At 48.1% G+C, this 14,800-nt stretch overlaps 1 protein-coding gene across 1 annotated transcript; it reads right to left on the bottom strand.

Moving 5' to 3' along the window:
• Positions 1-1,696: 1,696 nt before the first annotated feature.
• On the bottom strand, positions 1,697-10,132 carry LOC149340735 (uncharacterized). Its single transcript, XM_089551174.1, has 2 exons — positions 7,577-10,132; positions 1,697-1,720 (listed from the first exon to the last, which is right to left on the bottom strand). The coding sequence occupies exons 1-2, from the start codon at positions 10,013-10,015 to the stop codon at positions 1,697-1,699; spliced, it is 2,463 nt and encodes an 820-aa protein (XP_089407300.1). The 5' UTR covers positions 10,016-10,132.
• Positions 10,133-14,800: the final 4,668 nt, after the last annotated feature.

Here is a 14,800-nt window from a genome sequence, read left to right as displayed (position 1 = left end):
GCAGCCTTGACGCCATAGGAAGCATAAGAGGGTTCTCACGCAGCTTCCACCCTCTCCGTTCGATGACGTTCCACGTCACACCTGTGGTAACTCAGGACGTTCTACGTCCGCCGCTTATGAACGTGGGTGGCGCTGATGAACACTCTCAAGGTTAGGTTACTTGTAAACATAAATACCCCCGAAAACGGAAGATTTGACAGCCGTCGCCGTAGCTCAGAGGTAGAGCACCGGACGCGTAATTCGGAGGTCGTGGGTTCGGATCCCACCGGCGGCATGTGGGTGTTTTTTCTTCAGCTTTTTTTTTCTTTTGTTTTTTCTTCTGCTTTTCTAATCAATTAGCTTTAAGCGATAACATGTTCAGTAATATTCGAAATTGATCAACACCGCAAAATAAATAAGTTTAAAAAAATCCCGTGTGCCCCTTGGTTTCTGTGGCTGTTGGCTTCTTTCGTAGTATATATATATATATATATATATATATATATATATATATATATATATATATATATATATATATATATATATATATATATATATATATATATATATATATATATATATAAACCAGTGTCGAAATCAGTTTAGTTCCACAGATCCATGTTTGACGTGAGTTTCAGTGCACAACGCCGGCGGGATACTATTTTTCCCGCTAAAGGGGCGCCCTAACTATGACGCGTTAATTTCCGCGAACGCGTTTACCTTAGGTTGTCGATTACTTGACTCTTGCCACGTTTATAGCTTTATTAGGATGAGGGTTTTCGGCTTCCATGAAGCACGCCACCTCTTCAGGCGAGAGTTTAGGATGCACTGCACTTCAAGGAAAAGTGCTCCCAAACAGCCGCGGCCTTGTTTGTGCTACACCATGGAGCATGAAGTTCGTGAAGGCCAGCAACTGTGTAGAATTGGAAGTTGCTACTTTTCTCGTTTTTTCTCAGCAGCATTTCGAAGCACTGACCTCGGTCAACGTACAGCGGGAGCTGGCATTTCGCCGAACCTCCCACCTTTTCGCTTTTTTCGTATGGGGTAGTGCTGTTGTTTTTTAATTTTACACAGTTCTTCGTTTTCCGTCCATTGAGAAGTTCCGGCTAGCACGCTGCTCTATTAGCTGCCCAATTTTATTCTCAAGTCGGAGGCGTGGAGAATGCGAACTATGGCCAGCAGCCTTTCGGTCTCGTAGTAGGCTCGAAAGCATGGGGCATTTTATTAATGCCGGGCCGCACCCCGCACTTGGCCAGCCTTAACACGTTGTCGTAGTGTTTACTGCAATGACAAAGCAGTCCCAGAATTAGAGAAGTTGGTTACTTGTCGACACAAACGTAAATTCAATTCGGTTGTCGTTAACCAACGCTTCCTGCTCTAACTTTCGTGCCCGAGGGTTTGGCAGGGGACTTCAGCACTTTATCAAACTTGCTCAGCAGACCACCAACCAAGCCGCCCACTTTTATTGGCCTCGTAATAGAATCACACTGCATCTGGTGGACTCGAGGGCGACGAACTTCCGACGCTTAGTATCCCCGCTATAGCCTCCCAGTGGAAATAGTTGTTGGAGCCTGAAGCACCACGTCTGTTTCCGACAGTATGACAGGCATCTCTCTAAACGCGACAAAAACGAAAAGTGCCGCTAGTAGTTAGGGGACAGATATAACTGAGATGCCGCCTTGCTTGTCCACTTTATTGGCAGGCTCTTGCGGAAGTCTCACTCAGCCGTGGCGACGTAGGTCTGCAGATGGCAGAGTTCGTAGCACTCGTAAAAGCGGGGGAGGCGACGGTGGAGCTATATCTGCGGCGCGTCTGGTGTCGGACTTACGATGCGGAGAGTGCTTCGCTGGCAGCTTGCCACTTAACGCTGTGCAAAGCGCATCGGGGCCGTGATATTCATGCCAGGCCTACGTCTTCGCTAGGAGCTACGGTCAATGCCCCACGCTCTTTTTCCTTGAGTACGCATGATTTTATTGTACTTCTCGCTTATACAACACTGCACTCCACAAGGATAAGTTGCTTATACATCAGCCTTCTTCTAGGCTCTTTATTTTAGTCGGCGTATAGAAAATTAACTTGATTGATTCAGATTAACATCACCTGAATGCGGTTGTCAGCGGCGACTATGAATATTTATCCTAATAATTGCTGATAGAGCGTGATCAAAGCTGGCAGTTATTTTTCTTGACCACTGGCCCAAGTACTTTCGAGAATACTGTGGATGGCCTGTCCAAGCCACGCACGAGATTTTGTACCCTTTGCTCCTTTGGCTTATTGCGTATAATGCTTCTCTGTCGGTGAGGGTACTTCGTGTGTTATCCGATGTGTGTTGCGCAAGTTGCTATACTGTCGACAAATCCGATGAAAAGTTTGTATCTCTTGACAGTGTTTCAAGATAATAAGTTTATTTCTCAGTCGTCTTTCTTATCTCGTTTTCTAGATAGCAAAGAAACCAAACGCAAAATTCCCATATCGCCACTTAATGCGCTGCTGAAAAGGTTTTACAATTCGCAAGGGGTAGAATGTGTGAAATTTGCATGTAAAGGATGCGAAGTCTTTCTGTGCTGGCATTTGAAGTGGAGAAATAATCGCCGTATGAAGCAGCGTATGCGTCCAGGCTTCTCCGCAGAGCACAGCAGCCGGGGAAGGCCGCAGTGATTACTTCATGCATGGAGATACTAAGTTTGCAGCGAGGAAACGGTTGCTTCAATGAAGAAAACGAAGGCCATCGAAGGTAAAGCTTACGAAACGTTGTTTGGCGTCATCAGACGATGCACTATAGTATGTATGTTTGCGAAGGCAGCGGAAATTTAAAATTTCCGCAACAGTGACGTCATCACGAGTTTCTGAGGATTTCATTGACACAGTGTGGAGAAATTTTTGAAATTTATTGAAATTCAGACAAAATACAATTGTCTAGGTGAAGAAGGCTAAAGGTGACACATGAGGTCACCTGACTGGGCCCTAAGCCTGAAGATTGTCGCTGTTTTAACCGGAGATTACGTCATCATTTTAAATGGTAGCGCAAAACTACTTGGCGTGCTTCACCTAGAAGCTTCATGCATCCAAAACGTCGAATCACCCCCAATTCCCTCCAAAGAACGCCTTCAGCTTCCCTTTAAGGCTGTGGTATTGGTGGACTAGTTGAGCAGCGCAGACAAACGCATTTAAATGAGTAACGGCAGCGAAGCCTTCATTAGATGTCTTACAACTAGCGCTAGACCATATACACCACTCTCTTCCCAAGTTCCTGTGTTTGTTAGTAAGCTGCTTCGCGCAGAAACCTCGGGAAATAATGAAATCTGTCGAGCAACCATAGGGTTCGTTCTCGACAAGGTTCCTTCTGTTATTCAGAAAACAAGCAAACATGAGCTGCAGTGTTCCTGCATACAGGCTTCGCGTGGAACGTAATAAAAACAAAAAACAAATTCACGCTGCTTTTTCACTGAAGTGACTCTGCTACAAGCTGCGAAGGACTGAAAAGGGCGCGTGGCGTTATCAGTATACGTTTCAGTAGCATTTAGCGACTTGATGGGAATTGAAGCACCACCTAAAGCAGATTTAATTTAGGATTGGAAATTTGCTGCATATTCAGAGAAGGCTTTTCATTTAGGAGGATTCCGAACCATGTGATTTCTGGTGAGATGCGCATTGTTTCAGGCATCTCATTATGGGAAAGCTTAGGTTGCTGAGCTTTAGGTCTGGACACGGGGTGAGTTCATGAGTGGAAAGTCGAAATGGCGTTCATGCATTGTGATACATTTTGAGGTTCATGAATTTGTGAGGGGATCATGGTCATATATGAGGGTTTATTGAATCGTAAGACCTTGTTATGTGATGACGTTATTTCATACAAACGACGACTTCAGGGTTTGGCTGAAACAGCAGGCGCTATACGCTAAAGGTACGATTTTTAACTCGGATCTGTGCGCTATTATTCGGTAGTGTATTCGATATTCAGTTTGGAATTTGAAGCTAAATTATTCGTAGTCGATTCTCGTTCTAAGAAAAACCCACTGTGCAGCGCTAACGATGATACACTAATGCTTTCGCTTACAGAGCACGTAAGCATCCTTGAGTGCCCTCTGAATTGCTGTGCATTCATGACGGGCGAAAATTTGTCTCTCGTGCTGTGGCTTTTATAAAAGCCCTTGCTTTCCTCATTGTGGTTCTTGCGTACCAAACTAGCGCCGGTATTAGCAAAGCTGCTCTTGTTTATGTCGCGCTGATTGCAGTATACAAATTGCATGAGCAAGCGCCCTTTGCATAAGCTTTTACGACCTGCATGCCAGGTAAAAGAAGCAGCAGCAACACCCACTGCTGTCGACGCAAAAGGCCTCATTGTACAGCGCTGCCTCATCCATTACCTTTACTGGCACCTTAAAAGCATCGGTTTGAATCCCACTCACACCTGTACCTATACAATCTTTCCTCGTGTGTTTTATTTTCTCGAGTTTTTTCGTGGTGGGGACGAAGGGACTGACAGATGGACGAAAATCTGCTCAAAAAAGTGAAAATGTTGCCATTAAATGGACTTCAGTTTTAGAAACCTTAAAGTCGGCCATTCCTAGGCGCAGGCAGGACAGAGAACTTCCTTTTGGAAAGTCTTAAGGGCTAGGTTCAAGGCTTGGCCGTGAAGCATAGGTACTGTTGAAGACGGAGGGGTCCTGGAGATGACTAACTCGTTTAGCCTCACAGGTACCGGCTCCGAATGACGATGTCGGACTGCGATAACGAGGGAACTGTACAGAAGGGTTTATTCTACATATTTACAGATGAGAATCGAATGCAATGCTCCGATCACACAACAACATCCCGTTAAATACGGTTCGCGTTCCCTAGATCCCTGACGGGGGAACTTGGTTCGAATAACGTTGTCCAATCGGATGGGCCATTGATGACGCTGGCGGTACCACCCACGGCACGGGGCGGTGCTGAAGCTCTCTCGCTCTCTCACAGCTCGGGGGATGAGAAGGGGAAGACAGTCATCAAACACAGATGCGTCACCTTGACCACTGCCGCAAGTGTTCTGTGCGTTGCCTCCGTGGGAAAGCAGAATCCCGCAGACTCCTCGCAGGTGGTTGAACCTTCTCGAACTCCCACGCCGGATGGCCGAAGCACGAGACTCCTTCGACACAGCGTCTTTCAATTAGCAGCCTCGCTCAACGTGACCTTGCGTAGCACCATCCAGTCCGGTGACCCGAAGGCCGACTCGGCCAACGTATACCGCTGTATACAGCTGCTTCCGCCGTGCTTCCTGTGCATCTCTGCTTTCACCGTTGCTGCTGTGCCGTCGCAAGCTCTCGCCGCATCCTTGCCTAACGACGGCACTCGTTTGACAGTAATTTCTCCCAGGCCCGTGGGAGACAGCGTCCTTCGATCGGTTCGGAGGTTCGGTGATTTGGAGAGCAACAGCCCCGGCCGTCGTCGTCTATGCTTCCGCCGCCGGCGCCAGGCCTTGTCATATTCCTTGCTTTGCGATGAGACACACCCGGCTCTCAGGACCACGTTGTCCACTCTTAACAGCTCGTCCGCGGCCCGAAAAATCTCGAATGGCCAGCGTTCACGACCGCTGGGCAGGAAGAGATGAGGCCGGAGTCGGGTGGAAGGGCTGGTTTCCAGAAATGGCATCCAAGCTCGAACATTCAACAAAGAATGGCATCAGTGGACTGTTCCACGAGACAGGGCACTGACCCACAAGCAAGCGCTCGGAATTTGCCAAAGACCCACCAGGCTTCCCACAATGACAATAAATGTTTAATAAAACATTACTGAATTTTGGCGTAATTTTGGTGCCAAGAAAGCGCAAAATATCCCCTTTGAAATCGCCCAAGACGGACCGCTTGGGCCAAGGTTAAAGAAAAAAAAAAAACACACACACACAGTAGGTGGTCCTAATTTCTCCCGCTTAAAATAGTCGGCTTAAACCATCAGCATTTCCGTGCAGTTTTCCCTTCTTGTAACGCACCGAGAAATTGTACTGTTGGAGAGCTAGACTCCATCTGAGCAAGCGACCATTTTTGGGAGACATTTGTCGCAGCCAGGTTAGAGGGCAATGATCAGTCTCAAAGATGAACTTTGCGCCGTACAGGTAACACGACAACTTCTGTGCCGCCCAAACTAAACACGCGCACTCTTTTTCTGAAGCGCTGTACGCTTCTTCTCTACAGGTCAGCTTGCGGCTGACGTACAGAATCGGGTGTTCTTCGTGGTCGTCGCCCACTTGGCTTAAAACAGCACCCAGTCCTCTATCGCTGGCGTCACACTGGACTATAAACTCCCTACCATAGTCAGGGGTCCGAAGCAAAGGTCGGGACACGAGCGCTTCCTTCAGGCTCCGGAAGGAGTTTTCTTTTAGGTCATCCCAGTGTACGTCACTGGGTGCTCCCTTTCGTAAGGCGTCAGTTAAGGGACTTGCCCGCTGTGAGTAGCTCGGTATGTACCGCTGGTAGTATCCAACCAATCCCAAAAAGGAGCGAATGTCTGTCTTCGTCCGTGGCTGCGGAAATGCCGCTATCGGGGCAATTTTTAACTCGGATGGGCTCCTAGTTCCCTGGCCTACAACGTGGCCCAAGTAGGACACATGAGCGCAACCAAACCTACACTTTTCCCTTTTCAACGTCAGTCCGGCCTGTCGCAAACTAGAAAGCACGCTCGTTAGGTGCTCTAGATGCTCTTCCCAGGTGTCCGAAAAAATAGCGACATCGTCTAAATAGGGGAGCGCAAAGCCCTGCATATCCTTTAGTACGATGTCCATGAGTTTCGAGAAGCTAAAGGGGGCATTCTTCAACCCAAAACTAAGCATTAAGGGTCGAAAGGTGCCTGCTGGCGATATGAAAGCAGCATACCGGCTCGCGCTTTCCGAGAGGGGAACCTGCCAATATCCGCGCACGAGATCGAGGGTGGAAATGAATTTTGCGCCGCTCACCCTTTCTATCCTTTCCTCTATGTTGGGAATCGGGTAAAGCTGATCCTTGGTAATCGCATTCAGCTTTCTGTAATCCACGCATGGGCGAGGATCCTTGCCTGGGGTTTCAACCAGGATCAGCGGTGAGGTATAGTCACTTTCCGCGGGCTCTATAACCCCTAACATTAACATGCGCTGAATTTCAGCTTCCATTACCTCTTTTTGCCGTGGTGATACCCTGTAGGGCTTCGACCGAATCGGCTCATCAGACGTGAGCTCTATTTCATGCGTCAGGAGATGTGTCCTTCCTGGGCGGCTGCTAAATAGATCGGCGAATTCGCTCAACAACTGCTTTAGCGCGTCGATCTGGGCCGAGCTTAGAAATTCTGCACCTATAGAAAGAGCCAGGATGTTCTCCATGGCGCCGCTAGCGCCAGCGCTTTCCTTCCAATCTGGACTCTCGCCGTCCGGCTCTTCCGGTTCATTTAGCGTCAGATTGACGATCCCGCTACGTTCCACGAACGGCTTCATCAGATTGCAGTGATAGATTTTCACCTGCTTTCCTCTGCCTGGAACCTTTAGCGCATAATTAGTGTCTGAAAGTTTCTGCAAAACTTCCACTGGACCATCCCAGTGAACTTCTAGCTTGTTCTTTCTCGATGGCCGGAGTATCATCACGCGATCGCCCACGGTGAAAGCTCGAAGGCGGGCGTTCTTGTCATAATAGACCTTGGCGGCCTCCTGGGCAGTTTTCATATTTTGGTTTACTAACTCCCTTGTATCGTTAAGGCGGTCCAGTAGCTGAAGCACGTACTCAACCACTGTCTGGTTCTCTCCTGTCCCTTCCCACATTTCTCTCAGCATTCGGAGGGGAGAGCGGAGGGTTCTTCCGTATACAAGTTCTGCTGGGGTGAACCCCGTGGCTTCGTGGGGCACTGTTCGTAAAGCGAACAGTGTGGCCGGTAGACAGTCCTCCCAGTCGGCTTTGTGCTCGTAACAAAGAGCACGTAACACCCGCTTCAGCACCGAATGCCACTTTTCTACACTGTTAGACTGCGGATGATACACCGAGCTGTGTAGCATTTTTACTCCGCACCTTTCTAGGAACGTGGTCGTCAAAGCGCTTGTAAAGACTGTCGCCTGATCGGCCTGGATTTCGGCCGGAAATCCTATGCGCGCGAACACCGACAAAAGAGCGTCAACTATTTCTGCGGAGCTCAAATCCTTCAATGGAACTGCTTCGGGAAATTTTGTGGCGGGGCAAAGCATAGTGAGCAGGTACTTATAGCCTGACTTTGTTTTAGGCAGCGGGCCTACTGTGTCTATTACAAGCCGGCGGAAAGGTTCCGAGATCAATGGCACAATTTTTAGTGGAGCCTTCCATGTCTCTCCCGGCTTGCCCACGCGCTGGCAGGCATCGCACGATTTCACGTAGCGTTCTGCATCTTTGAAACATCCTGGCCAGTAATATTCCATTAACAGCCGCTCCTTTGTTTTATTGATTCCGAGATGTCCTGACCAGCCATTACCGTGGCAGAGACTCAGAATATCCGCTCGGTACCTTTCAGGCACGACCAACTGATCAAGTGTTTTGCCTTTTCTGTCCTGATAGTGTCGGTACAGTAAGCCTCCTTTCTCATGCATCGTTATGTTGCGTCTCGCGATTCCCTCTTCGGCTGTAAGGCGCAATCTTTCCAATGTAGGGTCCTGTTTTTGTTCTTTTATTAGGGACTCCCTGTTCACCTGCAGAAGGCGATCAAAGTTACGCGAAGCTGGAGATAAAACGGACCCTTCAGCCCTCTCTGCCTCATTTACCGACTCAGTGATCGAAGTGTCTGGTCGCTCATCTGCTCGGTCATCCGTCTGCCTTTTATGCCCTAGTGGCTCTTCACCCTCCTGATTGGCTTCCAACGATAAGTTGGCTGGTGCATCTCTAGCTACCTGAAGTTCGGGAATCTGGCTCAATTGAGACGCGAGCTGGAGAGTTTTAGACCTTGTCAAAGCTTGTATCACCCCACTTCCGAGTTTCTGGCCTCTCTCGCGTAGCAATTGGTCGGATCGATTCGAGAAAAGGTATGGGAATTGAAGTGGCACGGCCTTCGAAACTGCGGCCTCAGTTAACAGCTCTCCAAACGGCCCGCAAATCCTCACTCTAGCCATCGGCAGGCATACACTGTGTTCTTCTACCGCCTGTTTTATCCACGACACTTCCCCCGTGAAATCGTCCGCTGTAACATAGGACGGATGGACAACGTCCATCGTCGCGGCGCTATCACGAAGCACTTTGCAAGGTTTCCCGTTAACCTGCATTTCGTGTAAGTACGGCCTAAGGAGCTCTAAATTCTCGTCGCTATCATCGATGCACGAGAACACAACACGCTGCTTTGGACATTTGGCTGCAAAGTGCCCGACACGATTGCAGTTGTAGCAACGCTGTGGCCTACTAGCCTCGAACTCTCTTTTCCCGGCTTTGTCTGCTCCCTCTCTCTTTGACTGTTCTTCTTGCTTTTCTGGCGCTTTCTTTGACGCCTCCGACTGTCCAGAACTTCTAGCAAGCTGCTTCTTTCGGCTAGGTCCTTGATCTCGCATTGTGTTTCGAGCGTGTGACGCACCCCCTTCAGTGCTCAACCTTCTGCGCGAAACGTACTCCTCTGCCAGCTCAGCGGCTCTTTCAACTGTGTCGACCTTTTCCCTGTCTTGAACCCACAGTTTCACTGCTTGTGGAATGCTTCGGTAAAATTGCTCAAGGCAAAAACACTCGATGATTTTGTCTCGGCTTTCGTAAACCTCAGCTCCTTTTAGCCATTCTAGCAGGTTAGTCTTAAGGCCATACGCGAAATCCGGATAGCCCTCGCTATCGTTTTTGATTGTGCTCCTGAAGCGCTGTCGGAAAGCTTCGGCTGAAAGCCGGTATCTTTTCAGCAGGCTGGCTTTTACCTTGTCATAATCTGCTGCGTCTTTCGTGCTAAGTCTCGCTATGACTTCAGCTACTTCACATGGCAAGAGGGTCAGAAGCCGTTGTGGCCATGTACTGCGAGCAAAGTTCTCTCTTTCACAAGTTCTCTCAAAATTGCCCAGGTACAGTCCTATGTCCCGACCAATTTCATACGAATGCATGTACCTGTTCATTCGATACGATTCTGCATCGCTTGCTCTTTCAGGAGTTCCGGCTCTCGCACCAACGCCCTCTTTTTGTTTTTCGTTTTCAAGCTGTCTACGCTTTAGATCCCTTTCAGCGTTTTCAGCTTCCCATTTTTTTCTTTCTTTCTCTTTTTCCCACTCCCGATCAGCTTCCTCTTTACGCGCTTTTTCCTCTGTGCGCGCTTTTTCCTCCTGTTCGGCTTTTTCTCTTTTTTCTTTTTCCTCCTGTTCGGCTTTTTCTCTACGGGCTTTTTCTTTTTCCTCCTGTATCAAGTTCCATGTAACTTCTAGGTGATCGTTATCCTTGACGTGTTTAAGAATGATTTCGCCCAGTTCAATTTTGGTTACTTTGTTCTGAACTTCCACTGACAGTTCCTCGCATATCAACAGCAAGTCCGACTTCAACAATCTCATTAGGTCCATTGTGACGCTTTCTCCGCTTTGGCTCTGCTAACTAAAAAAAAATGCCTTGAGAATAACCCTTCTCAAATGACAAACCCTTGATTCCCAGTCAAGATTTTTCTCTGAATCTAAAGCCTGGCGAATCCCATAGCAAAAGCCAAAACGCTCACCCGTGGAGAAAGCACGATGTCGCACGGTCCATCCCAGCTGCTGCCAACCAGTGTTGAAGACGGAGGGGTCCTGGAGATGACTAACTCGTTTAGCCTCACAGGTACCGGCTCCGAATGACGATGTCGGACTGCGATAACGAGGGAACTGTACAGAAGGGTTTATTCTACATATTTACAGATGAGAATCGAATGCAATGCTCCGATCACACAACAACATCCCGTTAAATACGGTTCGCGTTCCCTAGATCCCTGACGGGGGAACTTGGTTCGAATAACGTTGTCCAATCGGATGGGCCATTGATGACGCTGGCGGTACCACCCACGGCACGGGGCGGTGCTGAAGCTCTCTCGCTCTCTCACAGCTCGGGGGATGAGAAGGGGAAGACAGTCATCAAACACAGATGCGTCACCTTGACCACTGCCGCAAGTGTTCTGTGCGTTGCCTCCGTGGGAAAGCAGAATCCCGCAGACTCCTCGCAGGTGGTTGAACCTTCTCGAACTCCCACGCCGGATGGCCGAAGCACGAGACTCCTTCGACACAGCGTCTTTCAATTAGCAGCCTCGCTCAACGTGACCTTGCGTAGCACCATCCAGTCCGGTGACCCGAAGGCCGACTCGGCCAACGTATACCGCTGTATACAGCTGCTTCCGCCGTGCTTCCTGTGCATCTCTGCTTTCACCGTTGCTGCTGTGCCGTCGCAAGCTCTCGCCGCATCCTTGCCTAACGACGGCACTCGTTTGACAGTAATTTCTCCCAGGCCCGTGGGAGACAGCGTCCTTCGATCGGTTCGGAGGTTCGGTGATTTGGAGAGCAACAGCCCCGGCCGTCGTCGTCTATGCTTCCGCCGCCGGCGCCAGGCCTTGTCATATTCCTTGCTTTGCGATGAGACACACCCGGCTCTCAGGACCACGTTGTCCACTCTTAACAGTACAGTAAAATCTCCGGCCCTTCAATGGAGTGAATAGGTGAGGAAGAAAGTTCTACCGAAATTCCAGAGGGTTAGAACTGTGGGTGCACGACGAGTACCACTGCAGAATCCAGAATAGCAACCGACAGCCACGGAACTATTTAGAGGCACTGTACATACGTCTGCGTCCTGTGCGAACATGAGTGTGAGTGGGTGTGGGCATGTATGTGTGTATGTACGCGCTTGCATGTTGTCGCCCACATTACATATTTAGTGCACTGGAACCACAAGACACTCGCAGAGGTGCTATCCATTCCTGAGTTTGTATGTCTCGTGTCAAACGCAGTGTACGTCCCGCGCACCGGATGTCTAGATACAGGAAAAGACGGGCAGTCAGGCCAGAAAAAGAAAACATGGGCGACCGATCATGACAGCCTTGCCAGCTACCCGGAAACGTGCCGTGCGTAAACACATCAGCCAGCGTCATCGCTTTATTACTGGTACGGTCGCTTCCTTGTTGACGTACAGCTCACAGGCAGGCGTCCCAAGTAAATGGATAGCGACGGATGTGCGGGTTGGGATAAAAGAGGAGCGGCGTGCCGCAAAACGTCAATGAGCTGATGGCGCCGGGTGCAGTTGTGCGACTTCGCCTGCCGTTACGCGCCCACGCTGCTTAGAGCATTGCTCGGCGGTGCCGTAAATGCTCCTACATGAGGAAACTGCCTGAACGCGAAAAGAAAAAAAAGAACAGAATCGAAAGGTCTTTTCCAGAAAGGTCAGGAAACTACGTGCTACTCAGCCGGAGTACCCGGGTTCGGACCCCGTCATGGCGGCTGCGTTTCGATGAAGGCGAAACACAAAAGGTCCTGTCTGCTGTTCAGTGTTAAAGATTCCCAGATGGACGAAATTATTCCAGAGCCTTCCACTTTGGCACCACTTCTTCATTTCTTCTTTCACTACCTCCTTTACCCTATTCCTTACGGCGCGGTTCGGATGTCCACCGAGATATGTGAGACAGTTACTGCGCCATTTCCTTTCCTCAGAAACCGATTTTCATTTTTTAAATTTTTTCGTTTTGTCTTTCACCAATAATGGTTTCCGAGGAAAAGCAATGGCGCAGTAACTGTCTCACATATCTCAGTGGACACTCGAACCGCGCCGTAAAAGAAGGGATAAAGGAGGGAGTGAAAGAAGACACAACTGTTAAACTGTTAAACTTAGACACAAAAAAATCTGCCGGACCAGACGAAATATCCAACAACTTTCTATTTAGGTACGCAGAATGGTGCTCGAAATACCTGCTCATAATATTCAACGAGAGTTTGAATCAAGCTACCATTCCCGATGATTGGAAAATGGCTAAGGTCACCCCTATTCACAAATCTGGAGATAAGGCTAGTGTCAACAATTACAGGCCTGTTTCGCTCCTGTGCACCGCTAGCAAGGTAATGGAGCACTTTATTTTTAAGCATATAAGCAGTTTTCTGGAAAATAATAATTTCTTTTCTGAGGGACAGCACGGTTTTCGACGTGGCCTATCCACGGTTACGCAACTGCTACACACTACTAATGATCTCATGGTAGCTTTGGATCGGGGTGGGCAAATTGATATACTGTTCCTCGACTTCGAGAAGGCGTTTGACCGAGTCTGTCACAAAAGGTTATTACTTAAGCTAAAAAGTGTATTGCAAAATGAACAAATTTTGAATTGGCTTGATTGTTACTTATCCAATCGACAACAGTATGTCTGCATTGAAAACTCATTTTCTTCATCTGCCCCTGTATTATCCGGTGTACCACAAGGTTCTGTCCTTGGACCTCTTCTTTTTATGATCTATTTAAATGACCTGTCTTTGGATTCCTCTGTACAATGCCGGTTCTTTGCCGATGACTGCATCGTGTACCAGGTCATCGAATCTGTGCAAGATCAAATTGTGCTACGTGATTACCTCTCTGCAATTACCAGTTGGTGTCAATCCTGGCGTATGAACCTAAATGTCTCTAAATGTGTCCACATGATGGTCACAAGAAAGAAAAAACCGTTAATATATACTTACAAAATTAACAATGCTGATGTCAAGCGGGTTGACAACTTCAAATATCTTGGTGTTATAATTGACTCCAAATTAACGTGGAACGCACATGTTGAATATGTTGTGTCGGCGTCACTAAAAAAGCTGTGGTTATTAAAGCACCGCATGAGGCACTGCACTAGTGCAATAAAACTTGCAGCATTCACGACACTCGTTAGGCCAATTCTTGATTACGCTGACACTGTTTGGGACCCTCATACTAAGAAAAACATCAATCACATTGAAGGGGTACAAAAGAAAGCACTTCGATTCATTTTTAACGCTTACCATAGAAGTATCTCTGTTTCAGACCTGAGAACACGAGCTGGGCTCCCGTCGCTAGAAATGCGCCGCAAACTACACCGCCTACAAATGATGTACAGTATTGTCAACCACCATGTCAAAATAAATTTTCATAATTACATGCACTTCAACGAATCCAGGAAAACGAGAGGCAAGCACAGCAAAACAATTGTAATGCCGCAGGTTAAAACTAACGCCTACCGTTCATCATTCTTTCCTCGAACCACAGCTGAGTGGAACGCCTTACCCTATGAAGTAGCTGACATGCCCTCAGGTGAATCTTTTGTTACAGCCGTGTCATCTTATCTATGATGCTGCAAGTATTTCTTTACAACGCTTCTTGCTTTGCCGTCCGCCTTTCAAAGTGTATTCCTTCTTTCTTTTTTTGTGTGTTTTTGATTGTGCACATTCCTTCATGGCTGCTTGTCAATAGCATGTTTTCTTTCTTTGCCGCTGTTAAACTCACCTTAGCAATTGTTCAAGAACAATGTACCCACTCCTGCTTTGACTGCCAAGAGGCAGTTGGCAGTATTTTATAAATAAATAAAATAAATAAATAAGAAAGGAAGAAAAAGGTGCCATAGTGGAGGTTTGCGGAATAATTTCGACCACCTGGGAATCTTTAACATGCACTGACATGCACTGACATACAGGCGCCTACACGTTCCCCCTTTGTAATAAGGGAGTAATTACTCATTGGCATCCACCCAAGCGCAGCCATACGGCTACAAAGGAAAGCTATACAGCTTTCTCAGAAACTTCGTAGTTAAAGAAAAATTCGTCCTGGTCCGGGGTTCGAACCCGGAACCACCGCCACACCGGAGCAGTCGCTCTACCAATTGAGCTAACCGGGACGGCAAGCGCATGGTAGGGCGAGAGCGAATTGATCAGTAACTCGAAGTGGGAAGAGTGTTAGTA

This window comes from Amblyomma mixtum, chromosome 6, assembly GCF_055824585.1.
Source record: "Amblyomma mixtum isolate Tamu chromosome 6, ASM5582458v1, whole genome shotgun sequence".
Lineage (NCBI taxonomy): Eukaryota > Metazoa > Arthropoda > Arachnida > Ixodida > Ixodidae > Amblyomma > Amblyomma mixtum.
The sequence above is the reverse complement of the archived record's forward strand: the minus strand, read 5'-3'. Positions and strand labels throughout refer to the sequence as shown.